The sequence below is a fragment of the Rhea pennata genome, chromosome Z (genome assembly GCF_028389875.1).
Source record: "Rhea pennata isolate bPtePen1 chromosome Z, bPtePen1.pri, whole genome shotgun sequence".
NCBI lineage: Eukaryota > Metazoa > Chordata > Aves > Rheiformes > Rheidae > Rhea > Rhea pennata.
This window is the reverse complement of record NC_084702.1, coordinates 43,073,607-43,091,407: the sequence shown is the minus strand read 5'-3', so window position 1 is coordinate 43,091,407 and position 17,801 is coordinate 43,073,607. Positions and strand designations below refer to the sequence as shown.

At 35.6% G+C, this 17,801-nt stretch overlaps 1 protein-coding gene across 8 annotated transcripts in view; it reads left to right on the top strand.

Moving 5' to 3' along the window:
- Positions 1 to 17,801, top strand: part of FER (FER tyrosine kinase) — a 170,689-nt gene that overhangs the window by 44,699 nt on the left and 108,189 nt on the right. For 7 of the 8 annotated variants that reach the window (XM_062599090.1, XM_062599089.1, XM_062599094.1 and 4 more), the window contains 2 exons: positions 2,700 to 2,822; positions 4,576 to 4,765. In XM_062599090.1, coding sequence (XP_062455074.1) covers positions 2,700 to 2,822; positions 4,576 to 4,765 — 313 coding nt within the window. Of the gene's footprint in view, positions 1 to 2,627; positions 2,823 to 4,575; positions 4,766 to 17,801 lie in introns of those variants that run through there. The other variant, XM_062599097.1, reaches the window with a different exon arrangement.

The window sequence follows — 17,801 nt, the reverse complement described above, 5'->3', positions numbered from 1 at the left end:
TATATTCTGTATCACTGCTAAATTGTACTTAGTTCCTGTATAAGCTATGTGTAGGTTGTACATCTAGATACATCTAGATATATTTCAGAACAGTTACAGGAAAAAAAATATACCCAATCTCCCTTTTAAAATGTCTTACAGTTCTTTTTTGTATAAATTCTACCTTTCATAGCTCAAAAAGATAAATAACTTCTTGTTTGGCTTGTCTTCCATGTCCTAGTATTTAGAAATAAACCATTAACATGTCTAGGCAAAACAGCTGAACCACTGCTTTTTTTAGTAAAGGGTTTTGATGAAATGAGTGCTTGTTTTTGTAAATATTTATCTACATAACTGTACAAATACACATTTTTAATACAACTTTCAGTGTATCCTGTTATAAAGCTTATATTCATGCAATTTAAATTCTTTCATACATTTTTGGAATAGGAATCAGATAGCTCTTTTAAGTATTGCTGACTTCAAGATGTCCATTTGCTGGTATAAATCATATTAAGACCTCTGAGCAAAGAAGTTTGGCTGTATTAGGTCAGACTAAAGGTTGACCTAGCCAACTTTATCCTCTCTGACATTAACCTATGAGGAAAGTCGAAGGAAGAGAACAAGAACAGAATGTGCATGCAATGCTATTTCCTCAGAATATGCTCTCAGCTTGTATAATTTACAGCTCAAATTTTTGAATCAAATGTAATGTTTGTTTCTAATAGCTTTAGATATATTTTTCCTGTGTGAGTTTTTCCAATAGTTTTCAATATGTGTAAGTATTTATCATCTACAATATCATAGGTAAAGGAATTCCTAAGATTAACTTTGCATTATATGGACTACACTTCCTAGATTCGCTTTATGACTTAAAGCTCATTTGGGATGAGAATAGGAACAATATACTCCTTTTCACCCAACTCGTGATGCTGTAAACGTCTACCGTACTCCTACTTGGTTATCATTTTTCCATACCAAACAGTCTATAACTTTTAGTCCTTCCTTTCACACATTATCAAGCTTGTCATCTTTCTTTTGAGTGTTTTCAAGGTCACTGTATTGTTTTTTGAAATCAGTGACAGAATTGCACAGAAGATGGATTAGAGAGAGCCATAAAAAGGTTTTCTATGTTCTATATTGTTCTGCTTCATTTTTAACAGACTCTGGAGAATCATTCTGTTTGATTTTTTTCTGAGCACTGCTGAGTATTGAGGCAGTGTTTTCTTTGAATCATCTGTTGTAACCTCAAGATCTCATGTCTGAGTGGTAGCTACCAACTTAGAGCCACTCATTGTATAAAATTTTGGATTATTTTTTCCCCTCTATGTATTTGTCTATTTTAATACACATGGAAATTAATCTTCTAAATATGGTCCATCTTCTACATGATGGGTATCATAATGTCCAGGAAAATCCTTCTTCATTCTTTATGTTCAGGCTGTTCTTTTACTACCTCAGATAACAGTGTACTGTTGGCATTCTTTGTCACCTTGATTATTTTCCTTTTATCTGGATTATTATGAACCTATTAAGCAGTGCAGATTCTTGCAGAGCCTCACTAGTAATTTTCTGGTTCTGTGAAAACTGATTTCATCCTTTTCCATTTTTGTTCTTTTTTTCAATACAAATGAGAACCCTTCCTCTTTTACTGGTTTAATTTTCTTTAACTGCTTTTGCTGATACGACTTGTCAGCTACTTTTTAGATAGCCTTTGCTAAATTACACTTGTTTTAAAACTACTAGAAAAGTAAAACAGACATTTGCATCGCTTACAATGCATCAACTAGAAATTCTCAAGTAAGGTCAGTGTATTACATACATTAGTGATAGATGATGACTTTTGAAAGTATCCTATCTGTAAGTGCTGAAAGAATAGGAATTTGCCTGTTGATTTTTAGAGTTGAGATCATGTCCTTGGATCTTCAAAATACTGCAAAGTTATGTTTTTGTAGGGGAAAATTGCATACAGGACCTAGCAAATATAGTAGTTCCAGTAAGTGTACATGTTTATTTCCCAGACTTTGAATAGATTAGATGTTAACCTAGAATCAGTACTTCTTGGTCAAATCCATGATTTTTTTTTTAAATGTATATGAGGAAAAAAGATAGCTTTACATTCAATACTGATTGAAAATCTTAATAAAAATATTTTAAGAATAAATGATGATGAAAACTGCCTCAGTTTTACATTTGCAAGTGAGTTTATGTTTATCAATGAAGAAGCTTTGCAGAGAGAGGTAGTTAACAGTGTTTACTAGAGAACTTTTCTAAGTAATAATAATATCTAATGCAAGACCTATTGGTTCTGGTTTTATTATTTCCAGAGAGAATACATCACAACTACTGATTGTACGTATTTAATTAATGTGTATTGCTGTATTGGGAAAGTATTTATTTTTCATTCAGCTTCTGGTGAATTAGCAATATATTAGGAAGATATTAATCTACATAACGTAATACATAACATGCAGTCTAGAAGTTTTCTTGACAGAGGAGTGTGCAGGCAGTAGATCATGTGTGTATATGCAATCAAGTATGCGTACTGTAATAAAGGTTAATAACATAATATAAAGCAATAGCTACAAAAAAGGCTATCAAGCAGCAAGTAGTATAATCTAAAGACTAATTCTCTTTTTCATCTTTAGAAAAAGAACACAGTGTTCCCAAATATGTACAACTGATGTGTACCATTGATTTCTGAAATGTATGTATCACAGGTTAAAAACAGTAATAGAAGAACTCATGCAGACACAACAGACTCTTTTGAGCAAAGAAGAACTTGTGCTGGAACTAGAGAAGAAAATAGAAGAATCTTCTAAAACTTGTGAAAAGAAGTCAGAGTAAGTATAACGAATACCAAAATAAAATAATTTGAGAGGAAATTGTCTGTAATGCAGTTCCTAAGACTTAAATATGAAATAACCTCCACTAAACTTGTTTTGCTTTAGAGAATTATTTTCAATACCAAAAAAAAAAAAAAAAAAAAAAAAAAAATTAGCTTTCCATCTCTTACATAACCCTCCCTGCTCCAGATCCTGAATAGTTAGAGAGCGAACTAGCGCCTTTAATTTAATTTAATTGTCATACTGTTGGGGTGGCTCAAGAACCAGACCTTTGATTAGCACTGTAACTTAAGTTTGGCAGAACGAAACACAGTGTCTCTTCACATGGCTCTCCAGTTTCTTGCACAAAGGTGGAACTCGTGGTAATTTCAGTTTAAGGGCCAAGAGCAGTGTTTTATGTGGGGGTGTGTTGTGAGACTGCTTGCGTGGTTCTCTCCTCTTCCCCCATCCCCCAGATCTCTAAAAAGTAAAGCACTCTCTAGTATGCCTGAAGCATCTAGAGCTGATAGTAGGATATGCTACAGCTGTTGTTTGGGAAAGGAAAATCTCAAGTCTTCTACAAGATTTTATTTATAAACAGTTTGAAGTCTCTTGAAGTGGAAATGAAATCTCCCTCACAAAAAGGCAAATAATAAATAGACTAAAAGCTGGTTACTGGACATGAAACGACTGTAAATAAAGTTTCTTACTCTGAATTACTGATATTTTTTGTTTTATTATTATTTGAAATTAGTGCTGTAAAGAAAAGTGACTAAAATGTTGAGATGAGATACTAGTAAACTAAGACTGCATTCTATATGGTGGTTGGCTAATTGTGTTATAACAGATTCAAAAGTAAACTTATACAAATGAAAAGGAGAGCTTACAGTAGTTGAAGGTGGCTGTTGCTGTGGCTTTGGAAGAATGTTGGAGGTAATAAAGGAGAAGTGAAAATGTTATCATGATCTCTGAATCTATAAAATGGTGAAATGTTATATTGGAAGACTGTTGTATAGGTGAGACTGCCATTCAAATATGGTTTCAAGTTCTGATAGACGATGAAAAACAGGAGATGGTTCAGAGAAAAGCCATAAAAATGTAGAAAAAAAGAAAAAATTTCTTTTAGCCCCTCGTGTAGTTGAATTTGTTGAGCTTAATAAAGAGAATGTTGAAGAGTATCTTGACTGCAGTCCAGAAATACTTGCATAGTAGAAGACCTTTTAGTCGAGAAGGTAGAGACAACAGATATATCTGATCTGAAGCCAGACAAATTTATACGATGAATTCAATAGTGAAGATAATTATCATTATAACAGCTACATGGGTTGCATTCCTCATCACTGAAAATAGTAATCTAAATGTGTATTTCTTTATTTCTTATTACTCAAATGTGAATTAGTTTAGGGAACTTTAGTGGTTGTAAGTTCAGTCAAACTGGTTGAAAATAATAGTTCCTTCTGAATTTATTACAATATGATTTTTGCAATACATTGGAAAAGAAAGGGAATGACTAGCTGTTTGCTTTGATTATCTTACAGCTTTGAGAATTTTCTAATTTTTATCTCATGCATGTATACTTTTGAAGTAATAACTCAAACTTTTCACATTTTCTTACAGACATTTAATAAAATTTCTGTCATTAACTGGACGGATAAAGTGAAAATAGACAAGTTCAATATTGAGTATGCTTTCTTTTGTGTAGCTTTCATGAAACAAAGTATGTATTTAAATCATGTGTGTTTCTAAGTTAGTTTGTTAATTTTCTCTGCAGTATTGTACTTTTGCTGAGCCAAAAGCAAGCACTGGAAGAACTCAAGCAAACAGTTCAGCAATTAAGATGCTCTGAGGCAAAATTTGCAGCACAGAAAGAACTACTGGAGCAAAAGGTTCAAGAGAATGATGGGAAAGAGCCACCACCTGTAGTGAATTATGAAGAAGATGCCAGATCAGTCACTTCTATGGTAAGCTTGATATTTGTTTTACTAGATCATGCAATCTGCAGTCTTGCTATTGTACTTTAGTCCTGGGGTCAAAGGCCTAAAACATTCACTTGCATGATGACTGAAGTGAATGCATCTCACTTGACATTTGTAGGGGTTCACTTAATGGGATAAAACTGTTAAATCACTTGTTATTTTTCAAGTTGCAGAAATTTGATCACTTATAACTCTCTCTGTACATTGGTAGACTTTGTTTGGCCTGCTGCACCCTTGATATTTAGACTCTCACTAGATGATTTTATAATCAAAAGTATAAATTCTTAAGTAGATTGAATAAGCATATGAACTCTGAGTAGCTATTGATAATGACATTGCCAGAGTCGAAGTAGTACATTCACAGTTGTAGATAGAAAACTAGCAGTAAAACTTGTTGGAATCACAGCGTACATGTAATTGAGAAATGAATTTAACATATTGTAATCACTGTTCATCAAATATTTGCAAACACTGATTTCTGTGCTATTTATTTTTAAAATATTTACATGCTCTTGACAGTCAAAATGAACTTTTTGTATTATTTTATGGGACACTGTAATTTGAATAAGTGCTTTACTATGCTAATATTGTGTGTGACTTTCTTTTCCCAACTGTATACAGCTATGTGTAAGGCAGAGATAGTAGGCCATATAAAAAACAACAAACAATATGTGTTTACTAAAGGGATTGGCAGTAGTGTTTGCTTTTATGGATTAGGTTTCAATACATGAGATGTTTGTGACTTGTTTTCTTTTGATATTTCACATGCTGTTACTTTTGGTCCACAAAGTAAATGACAATGAAATGGTTGCATGTGAGAGAAATGCTTTTTTTCAATATCTGTTTGTGGAACCAAGTTTGTTTTTTCTTCCACATCTCTTTTACAGTTATACTTATTTGTCAATATTCTCTTTCTTCTGTTACTATTGTTTAACATTTACAAGGTGCTGACAAGGATGGTTGCCATTTTCATTGGTACAGAACATGATTTTTATGAAGCTTATATGTTTTTCATAGTCTAGGAGGAGATAATGAAACACAAAAAGATGAGGTCAGAGAACAGGAAGGATGAGGATAACTGTAGTGAAAGAACAGGAGATTTGGGAGTTGTGGGTTTTTGTTTGTTTGTCTGTTTGTTTTTCTTTTCCTCAGATAGGCTATCTTGGTAGTTGTTTCATGTACTACCCTGTAGTAGTGTTAGTGATTATTCTCAGTAAGGGTCAGTTGAAAGGACCAGTGTAAAATTTCAGTAGAATGGTGTTCTTCCGCCTCAGTTCAACGTTACTAAAGTCTGTCTTCTGGTGTCCAAATCTCTATTTGAATATGTAGGAGAAAATACTGTTGCATTTAGGTACAATATGAAGTGAAGAACTTCTTTCTTACTTTTTACATTCTTTCTTCTGAACTTTATTGAATAAAAGGTACTTGTTTTATCTTTTTTGCTGAAAGTAGTATATACTGAAACCTCTAGAATGACACAAGTTTGATTAATTCCTTTTCAGAAACAGAAGCAAAGAAATGTTTGCATACCTTCAATGTGCTGAGAAAATTAAAATTTTACTATTTTGTTTTGGCTTCAGAGGATTATAGATTATAATTTATTTGTAGGCATCATTAAAAATAAAGGGGTAAGATTAAATGCTGGATGTTTTCATTTGAGTGAATTACTTAAAAAGGGTAAATTGATCGTAAGTTTTACCTAACTTATAAGTTGATATCCTGGGCTAATAAAATTGGCTAAATACTTTTAGAAACAATGGCAGTCTAAATTAAACCTTTTCCAAATTACTCTGCACTGAGAGAGTCTGTACTCCCAGTCTTGTGCTGTGTCAAAATAAGAAAAATAATAGACAGGTGGACTATTTATATAAACATCACTTCAATTGATATAACAACATTTTTTGGGAGTGGGGAGTAAAGCTCTTCAAAGTTGTGTAGATGCTCAGTGATCAGTAATGGAATATTCCTGATGCTGCTGTTCATCCTGGCATTATCTCTTAAGTTAATCATTCAGGAATATCATTATTTCTTCAGCTATAATTCCATTTAGGTCTCTATCTAAAACTAGGTCATCTAAATGACTTGAATGTAGCTATTTATTCTTCTTCAAAAATTCATTGTAAACAGTTGTTTTACATTTTTTTTCTTAAGAGTGACAAAACTAGCATTAGCTTGTGTTGTGAGTGTGCATATTTATTTGCCTGTGAAGTAGCCTTTGCATTCTGTAACAAATTGAAGTTCATTTTGTTACTAAGAATATGATATACAAAACAGCTTTATGAAGTTGCATGTCTCTATTTGAAGTATTTATATGGCATCATATAAATACAGCCAATTTCTTAGGGAAATAATTTGCAAATTGTTTTATTTTCCATCTGTTACACTAGATAACTGCGCCATAGGTTACTAACAAGGAATGCAGTTGTGAAGTGCTGCTTGAGGTGTTTTTATAGACAGATTGTTACCTTAGCGTCTCTAATAACTGTAGGAACATTTATATTTTATTAGTGCGTCTTCAACATGATGTTGGTTCAATATATTTTATTGTTTACAGAATGCTAGGTGTGTATTGATGTTCATATAAACATTTTAAGGAGAAAGGAAATTGCTGGAAGGTTCTGTTTTATTCATCATGATGGCATAGTAAGGAATAGAAATATTCTGCTTTGGCTAGTCCTGAACTGCAGTTGCATTTAAGAATTTTATACGTTGAAAAGTAAAAGCAATTTCTTATTTCTAGCATTTATGCCATTATAACTAAGCAAGATAAAGACAATTTTAATGCTAAATGTGCCACAAGCTTAAAATGATCCCTTTGTACCCTTAGCATAATTATGCAATTATCGTATTGTGCACTATGCAAGCAGGAAAATCAAGCTTTCATTCTGCTGCACTTACGTCAAAGTTAGGAGATAGTTCTTAAGAAATAGTTGATAAATTCTAGTAAAAAGATATCCTTTTGCCAAAACTATGTAGTATCTAGATTGTTATGTATCATGTCACTTAACAAAAATTAACTAGCAAGTTTTAGTTAGGTGTTTAGTATCTAGATGTTTAATCAGTGAATGTATGGCCTGTCATTTGTCTTAAGATTCGTGTATATGACTTTTGCTATTAATGTGATTAATGGAGCATGTCAGCAGCCCACCACAGTTAAAACAAACGAACAACTAAAACTCCTTTAGGTCTAGTGATCTGACTGAAAACATCAGGAATATTGCAGTGCCAGCGTAACAGTTATTTAATTAAGTACATGAGACTTTAGATGATGATGGTTTGCATTTCATAGTAAGACTTCAGAATTACAAAATCTGTATTGCCTTGGGGTACTGTTAGAGAACAGGAGCTGAGAAAGCCTGGCAGTAGATTTATTTAATATAAAATAATAATTTATTTTGTTTAGCAATAATACAATCTGTATTCCACTTCGCTATGTCATCTCCTTTTTCCTTGTTTGATAAAAAAAAGGTGCAAAAGAGGAGGGACAAAAAAAAAGTTATAAAGCTACAAACAAGATCTTTAAGAATACGTATTTACTTTTTCCGAAAACTATTTAACAATCTTCTAAATAGAATAAAACACTTTAGGACATACGAGTGGTATGATGGCAGTATTTTAGGTCCTCTTGGAAAGATTATCTCCCCATAGGCATGGTTCGTATAGATTCATTTTGCGTATTGCAGCATTATTCTGGAAGCACTGAGTATTTGTATGGAGGCTGTGTAATACTGGAAAAAATTGTCAGCAGGTGGAGCTCAGTGCCAGAGGACCAGTTATGGCTGAATAATGAAAAGTTGTTGTTACTGCATATGTTCAAATAAGGCTCACGAGACACAGAAATGTGGAGAGAAAAATATATAATTTTTCTAACGTCTAAGTCGTCTGAAGTGTTTTGCCTCCCCACTTCCCCATGGTAAAATACAGGAAGACAGAACGCGCATAAGCCAGCCGCAAGAGCTGGATAAGCTATACTGTCTACGGGGCAAGTGCTGCAAAGGCTCTGTTTTTTTCTCCATACCAAAGGACTTTTAGTCCGACCTGGGTGTCAGGATGGCAGATACAGATCAGTCAGTCCATAATGTCTCTAGTGCCATGAACTGTGCTATAAAAAGTAAATATGTCAGCAGGAAGCTGTAACACCACGGCATTGCGATTAAACCCAGTGGAATAGATTTGACTGTTAAGGTTTCATTCCAGGAGAATGCCACTCTTAAAAATGTACGCAGTGGGATAACAGAAAATAAGTGTTAGGAGATTTTACACTTCTGAACTCCTGTTTTGCCTGCTGTAGCTGAAGTAACCAAAATGTTGTAGTACAGATTTATAGATGTGTTTGCAAGCCAGTTGCTTTTTATGCATATATATACATATATATATATATATATATATGTATATATATATGTAAGAAATTTGGTAAAAGTTCACTGCACTTATTGCTTTTAATATTTGTCATTCCTTTTTAAAAGGCTTCAGAGATCATAGTTTGAGTATAAAACATAGTTGCTCTAAAAAGGGTCAGATAAGTCAGCTTTTAGTGAAGGTTGTTTGTGGTAAATATACAAAAGGAAGTTCACTGGTTGTGGAAGAAGAATATTAAATGTATAAAATAGTGCTAAAGTGATAGTTTCATTATGTATAAATTAATCTAAAATGATTTTGATTTTCTTATTGTTATTGCTCTGTATTCCCAATTCTGCTTTCTAGAATCCATGAATCAGTGCTCCTTTAATAGTGTGACTAACAAGACAGTACTCATAGTCATTTTTCTCTTAGCTGCTTCTACAGGTTTGATTTTTAAGGCAAATGTTTTTAGAATTATTACTGAAATCATAATTAACACATTTAACCAAACTGCGGATTTTTCAACTTTTTCAGGTCACACATATATTAAAAAGCATTTACAGGAGTGGATTATTTGACTAAAGATGCTTTGTTAAATGTATTTTAGATAACGCATCGTTAAACATATCCCATGGAGAGATGCACCCACGCTTTAAGGGGTCTCATTTTCCCACATGCCTCTGGCTATGTGGAACCTTCGTGTTCAAAGAGACACGGGGAGATGGTCGGCTTCAGGGGCAGTGCACTGCAGCAGTAACAGAAAGCTTGATGGTAGAGATTGGGAATTTTTTTTTCTCCTTGCTGACGCAGAAAAATTGAGACTTTCCTGCACTTTGTAATGCATTGCCGAACAACTCAATTGTTTATCGGTGGTTGTAAGTAATTCACTACTAATTTGTGGCTCTATTGAGAGAGCCACACATTGGCTTGAAGAACACATAATAGAAGAAGATAGGGGAACCCTTACAGTTATTTAATTTTTATTTATAAATCTTGTAAAACTCACTTGTGTTAATCCAAGATTGTAACTTTTCTTGTCAATAGAAAGAGGGCCAAAGTAAGTACATGGTCTGTGCAGCTTTAGTATCCTTACCCTTTCCCTTATTTTTGTGTCAGCGGAAGAAACACTGCCAGTACAGTCATGTTGTAGAACTTGTACCTATTAATTCACAAAAGACTTGGAAATAAACAGTTGCATTTGTTGGATTCCTGGACAGCTGAGGTTCAACTAAGTGATCTTTGCTTTAGGCTGCTTTCCAAGCTTGCTGGCTGGAATCTTTGTTTCTGGTTCACTGCCAGAACTTAACATCGAGCAAAAATGCTCTGAATGTCAGCGGCTTGTAGCAAGTGTAAAGAATGAACTCTGTCCCTCTCCCTCAAAGAGGGAGTATGTTCTAGCTTCTGTTTCTTCTCTTCCTAAATCCTACTTGCCTGCTGGAGGTATATCAGAGGAAGAGCAATCCACACAGAGATACTGAAGTAAGAGACAGATAAACTCAATCATCAAACTTTGCCCCAAGGGGATATTACCGGCTGGTCCGGAATGTGCGAGAGACTAGATCAGTGGAGCCTTCGAGTTTCTTCCCGGTGAACATGCCCGGCAGCTTCTGAAGTAAGATTATTCTGACAGTAGGCTTCTGGCAGACTAAGGCTCAGATTTTGTGCGTTTCTTAATGTCAAGGTATTATCAGAGAAAATGTTGAGCGGGGCGCTAGTCTGCCTTGGGGAAAGGGCAGATTAGGAGTGTGAGCAAGCTTTGACAGTTCAGGAAGGTGATGGTTCAGAGTAAACAAAGTTTGCAGAATATTTTGAGTGCAGAATTAGTATACCCTTTCTGTGAGAAGGGGAGTATGTGTTCTTGAGACAACAAGGATTTCTGACTTGAACTGCCAAAAATATTTCAAGAGCTTTCAAGATTCCTTAAGGAAGAAGCCTTTGTCATGCTAATGTTGCAGCATTTTATACTCAGTGGAGAATTGTTATTCTGGTCAAAGTCTTCTCTGGAAATTAGGAAAGCTTCACTCGCAAGTTTTCCTTTGAACAGAAATCACATTGATCTCCAGCATATGTTTCTGTGTGTGTTGAGAGCAGAGTAGTAATTCCTAAAGCCAGAACTATCATCTTGTTCTTCTTACACTTTTTCACAGTAATGGGACCAAATTAATAGGATTATTAACTTTTTATAGTCTTTAAGTAATGCACAGAAATAATGTGATGGAAGTGCCTGTTATATGTCCTCTTTCTCCGTTTTTATTTTTGAGCTGACTAGTTGAAAATGCTTTCTTTCCTATAGGCAGTGATTATGTTTCTGAAAGTTTTAAAATCTGCTACATAATATTTCTTTGAATTAGAATTTATGGTTTTAATCTATTGCTGCAGGCAACTTAATGACAGATTTGAAGCATATTACTTATGGTTTCTTTTGTGGCTCTTACTCTTTCTTACCATGTGGGTAAGCTCTCACAAAGTCAGAAGCCAGAATGATGATCTAATCCACGTTTCAAAGCACACTGTTAAAATGCAAGCCAGATTGTTTTGTTTTCATTTTTATTTTTTAATATTAGTGACCTTTAACGATGGGGTAAATGAAATAGCATGTTTCAGATATCACTGTGGTTTTTTTTTTTTTTTTGCTTTGTGTCACTGTGAAATACAAAAAAATGTGAAGTGTTTCTGGTCAGGATGGGATCCAGTTGTTTCAACATAAACATTAGCATCATTTTTAGATTGCCTGAGGTATCCTGGCAAATCTTAAGCTGTGACTCACGTCTGCCAGCCCCATGTAGATGTCTTGGATATCCTATACCATGCAAAATGCTGGATACTGATGTTCAGACAAATGAATCCTGTTCTCCTACAGAAACTTATTTTCAGGTTATTGGCTGAAAAAATCTTTGACAATGGGGAAAGTGAACTGCCACATGAGATGTGGTAGTCATTTTAATCCAGTTAAAAATTTGGGGGATTAGTTATTTCAGTTCCTTCTAGGAAAATCCAGAAACAGGCCACAAGGAAGCATATATTTATTTGACTGTTGTCATGGGCTAGTTTAAGGAAGGTGTGGTGAAGAAAGGCATAATGACGTTTGCATTAAGATAATAGTAGGTCTCCAGGAGTTTCTGAAACTAAGATGCTCGTCCAAAAAAGGAAAAAAGCCTGGTGCATCACAATTAAGATGCATGGGGAAATGTCGTTCTTGAAGAGTGAATAAAGCTTGCTAATTTTGGAGCACCTCTGGAACGCTGTTTTTAGCCAAATGATATTTCCTAATTCTGAGATTGTGGGGGCCAAGAACAGGGTTGGGGAGAAGCCACAAAGTGCACTTGGGGTGTTCACGTGAGTGTGGGGGGGGCGCACACGGGCGCACCCGCGGTGTGCCTGGGGCCGGGGTTGGGTGCCCAGGCCTGAGCCCAAGTGGAGTGGCCGGGCCCGTGGGCAGAGCAGGACTGGGGATCCCGGGGGGAGCCGCTGGGGCCCCCGGGGCCTGGTCGTGCCCTCGGCGGCTGACGCTAATACGCTGATAGAGCCGCGGTCGCCAAGTGAAACCATCGCTTTCATTTTTTGCCCTGTAGGTTAGTTGAAAGACGGGACAAGAAAATGGAATTAACTTGGTAATTTCAAGAGGCAAGTGCTGTTTTACAGGTTGTCAGTGTTAGCAGATTTCCTAGGGAGAGAATATTTCCTTGAGACTGTGGTTTTGCCTTCTTCAATATACGTTGCCACAGTGATTTATCAGGTGCTAAATCAAAATATTAGTAGGATATTAAAGAAAAGTACAGGGCACATGGTATTGACTGAGAATTTAAAGAATTACGGGCTGTATTTGCAAATGCCTGGTTCTGATATGCCTCAGAATTACATGGGTTTATTTCTAATTTTTGGCTTCAGGTACTAAGATAAAATAAAGTCAGCCCAATATTTGGATTTAAATGTAATGTAATGTAAAATTTTCTCATGCCCTTTTTAAATTGTATCTACTAACTTTGGCAGACTGCTAGAATGCAAACCTTTGCAGTGTCTAAGCTAACTGAAATTATTTCTGGAAGCAAGTGTTTAGTGTTTACTTAGTGTCTGTGATTGGTAAAAATGAAAACAAAGAACTGTAGGTAGGAGAGAATAAAATAGAAATTTAAGTATTTTGGGGAAGCAGGAGCCAAAAAGATAGATGCTTTGCAGTCTTGACAATTTCTGCATCATAGTGTCGTGCAATTCTCACCTTCCTTTTATGCTAACAGCTAAAATAGTTGAATTTGTTAATTATTATGCTGAATAAATTCTGGGTGAGCAAAGAATGTCACAATATAAGAGAAGCTGATTTAAAGTTTGTATGACTGAGCAGGTGTTACATTGAGCTGACTGACAACATTAAATTATAACAGGTCATGATTTCTGTATTTTTAAGTGATGCAAGATTTGCTCAGAGAGATCAGGCTTATATAGTAAAAAGCAAAAGGCAAGCTTTTAGGTACATAAGCTCTTCGTTAACAGAAACAGGCACGGCAATCCTCAAGGAAATCAAAAGTTCAGAACTGCTGGTGCAAGTTTAATTGGCTTGTGCTAAATGGTTCAATGTAAAATTAAGTGATATTGTAACATAAAGAGAAGTTGTTAACTCTATGGGGGGGAAAAAGGCTAATTTTTAGTCTCATGGAACCTGCGGGTAGAAGTTGTGAACATCTCCTACCTCGTAGGGTCTTCTTGCAGTGTGGTTGTAATTGTTCAGTAGTTGTTAGCGCTAGTGCTGGTCTATGGTAATACGACAACAGAATACGTATTATCAATGGAGGTATGATTTGTGTTCAAGTAATTTTTGTATGTGGTAATCAAGTGAGTTTCTCAGAAATAGTTTTCCTCTTAAGGGTGTTTCTCTTGGAGGAAAAATCCTTCTCTTAGATCACTGACGCGTGCGAGTGTTAGACTTCTGTCCAGAGCCCATGTGGTAGTATATGAAGCTGCAGCTTGTGTCAGAGGTTTTTCAGTGCGTTTCAGGTGCTTGCTGCTTTTGTTTGCTTGAGCTATTTAGTCTATGGGATTGCTATGTATTGCTTGCAATTTCACTTTTTTTTTTTTTTTTTTTTTTTTTAAACATGGATGACAATGTCTAGAAGCAGATCTTGATTTTGAAGCATCTCAGGAATAGGGATGATCTCTTTTCAATATTTGGTGAAAATTAACAAGGAAATAAGGATTTCCAAGATGGTTAAGGTATCATCCTGGGGATACTGTAGGCTTTGGGATGCATACGTTCCCTGCAACATGATCATTGATAGAGATTGATACACTGAGTCATACATAGCTGCAGCTTTGTGTACCCATCATGTGGAGAAAATGTTGGTGCTTTGAGGGGATAAGGAGCTGAGGGAATCTCTTCTGTCACAGAGAAGACTGGTTTCGATTTGACAAGAAGCTTGAGGATGTTTTATAGGAATTAGTTGTGAATTTTCAGAAGGGGGTGTCTTGGCTGGATATTGTGGGTCTTCTGTTTTTAATGAATAATGACTGAAATAAGTGAAATATTTCTTTTTTTGAATACTGAGAAAAACAAGCTAAACTCTTTTTTTGGAATTCTACAGAAGAAATGTTACCTGATTTATTCTGGCTCATTGTGCTAGCTAGGATTCCACTTTGGCTAGGATTGAAATCTATTACACTGTTGTACCATTACTAAGACTTACATGAGAAGTCTTTTCACCTTGATGTCTGTATTTGGAGAAGAGTCTTGGTTTTGTTTATGATTTATGAAGCTGTAATCTGAGGTACAAAGTGAGTTCAGCTGTGAGTAGCAACTTTAGGTTTTTCTCTGAGTAGATTTGAAACACTGCCTAAATAGATAGTGGGGTAACACTGGTAACATTTTTGTTCTTTTGTTGTTTATATTGGCAGATATTTGCAAAGATGTTTACTTAATGTGCAGAAATATCTAAAGCTATGTTGTTTAATTCTTCCTTATTTGAAAAAATAGTGGGTATTTCTGTATTATATTTGTGTGTTGTGAGCAAAAATACAGTAATATATTTCCAGTAGGTATGTTAGTATATGTTAGTTATACAAATAGAAAATTTAAAATTAAGTTGTCATCCTGCAAAGATTCTGTGTTTAAGTCTAGCTCAAATGATCTGCTACAACTATGTGTTGCAGCTTTCATGAAGTTATTGTATCATCTTATCTATTAATATGCAAGCTGCTTTTACTAATAAAGTGGTGCATGGACCTGTGAAAGCCAAAATCAAACATCATATTCTAACTGTACTGGCTGTCAAACAGAAATAACTGAGCAAATTTTAATGTAGTCATACTGCAAAATTTTTTTCTTTATCTCATTACGGAAGTGTCAGTTTTATTTAATATAACTAATGTAAATGCTGATCTGGCTAAGAACATATTTTGTTTTCTCTCACTAAAGATGTTCATGGTTAATTCCATGAAGCTCAGTTTTAGTGCGATAAAACAAACGTATTCTCTCTCAGTATGTGTTTCTAAACAAGATACAGTTGCCAGGTCATATAACGTGCATAATACTCTTTCAAATAGCTTGAAGCTATAGAGTTTGCCGGAGTGGCTTGTTATAGTTGATAATGTTGTGAGAGATGAGATGCTCGTTGGTAAGTGCCAGTTTAGGATGGAGTAGGGGAATCCTTAAACCAGGCAAAACAATAAGTTGAATAAACTTGCAGACAAAATCCTTGTGTGAGCTCACATAGGTGGTGGCTGAGGAGACTGGATTCTTCCCAGTCTTGTAGGAACTTCTCTTGAGAGTAGGGGGAAGCTGTGGGTGTGTGTACACACACACACACACACACACACACACACACACACACACAGACACACACACACACACGCTGGAGTGCTTACTTCTGAACCTGGGTTTGACTTCTGCTAAAGCTGGATTATAGGTACCCGTCCAGAGTCTGGGAGCCTCAAAATCTTGCAATGATTAAATTTGAGTTTCTATTTCTTGGTGTCCTGAGCTCTGGAGGGACGTTTGGCCACTTGTGAATTTCAAGGTCATGCAATATAGAGAGGATGCTTGTGGTCTCTGTTCTTTACATGTTGAGTGCTGGCTCCTCTTCCACTAGCAGCCCTTGATACTTCAAGGTATATTTGCTTCAAAAACTGTAATCCTTTTCCAGGTACCAGACTTACTTGGGCTTAAATTTCTACTGCTAGATTTAAATTCTTTACTGCTAGATTTATCAGGAACGTTTTTGTAGTGGCCATTGCTCGGTGTATTTATGACTAAAGAACAACCAAATCCAAACTACAGCTCTTTTAATAAAATTTAATGAGATCCGGAAAGACTATGTCATTCATTCTTTTACTGATTAATGCATTCTAATTAAAGTGATTGACCTGTATACTAAGCATAGTCATTAACAGCACTTTGTATTCAGTTCATGCTGTGTTTCTAAATACTGTGTTTGGATATCTTCTGGGCTACATAACCCTCTGTTGGTACAGTGCTCTGCCTTTGTGGCTGAAGCTCAGACTACGTATTCCTAATGCTTGAGATCTCACTTTATGCAGTTGATAAAACATCATGTTCAGTTGCTTCAGCTGTCTATCCATGCCTTCTCTTTGAATGCAAAATGCGGAAGTTCAGAGATGCAGGCCTCTTTAAAGAATATGCTTTAGGAGGAAACCTTTGCCTGAATTGAGGATAGATGAAACTGTTTTAAAAAATGTCTAGGAAGAAAGAGCCAAACTCATTTTCATTGTCCCTGTTGTCCCTGGGATATCTTACGATTAACCTCTATGGCAGCAATAACTTACCTGCTTGTGGCTATCTGATATAGTTTTTCTCTTTGCTGCTTTCTTAACCCTTCTCTCCAAATTGCCCCACAGATTCTCTGCGTAAGATCATGCTTTGTGGCTCTTCTAGCTAGTGGGATGAAAGAAATTGCTGCTGCATGTCAGGAATAAAGGACTGAAAACAGTCAATTTTTTTGTGCCTTAGTAAAATGTACCTTGGCATCCTATCTTGAGCTTTGGAGTTTAAACACAACCGTAACTCATTCTTTTTGCAAATAGAGGATAAAAGAATCATTTGTGTCTCTCTGAAGGACGTATTTACGTGAAGGTAGATTTCTGACAAGTCTTTCTTGTTATTTTAAGTTTGTAGTGAATGAAGATCACAAGGTGCCATTTTTTTGGCATGAACGCTGTTTGCCAGGGGTTCACCAAAGCCCTTTTGGTAGCTATAGACCATCTTCATTGTTATTTTCTTACGTCAGCGAATGTCTATTAGGAATTGAGGTTGTTAGGCCATTTTGTGCAACACTTTGTCTTCAACAACCCTCATCTTCACATAAAAATGCCAGGAACTTGTATTTATACCTGCTTAACCTGCAGAGTTTGTTGTGAGGTGCGTTGTATGCGTGGTCTTGGTCCTTCAGCCACCAGCACAATAGAACCGTAGGGTCTCGTGCCTCATGCCAAATTTAGGCCAAAGGTTCTTCACCTGTGGCAGCTTATTGCTACACTGTATAGCAGTTTGTTTTTCAGCAAATCTTTCTTCTATTAAAGTTGCCCTATTTTGATGGCTTTCTTGAACATACTTCAGCAGGGATGACTCTGCCTGTATAAGTTCACTGTTTGTAATGAAGGGATTATTAATCCCTAAGTAACACTTATCCATTTGAACAGTTGGAATTTGACTTTTTTAAAAGTTAAGCTGGTCATA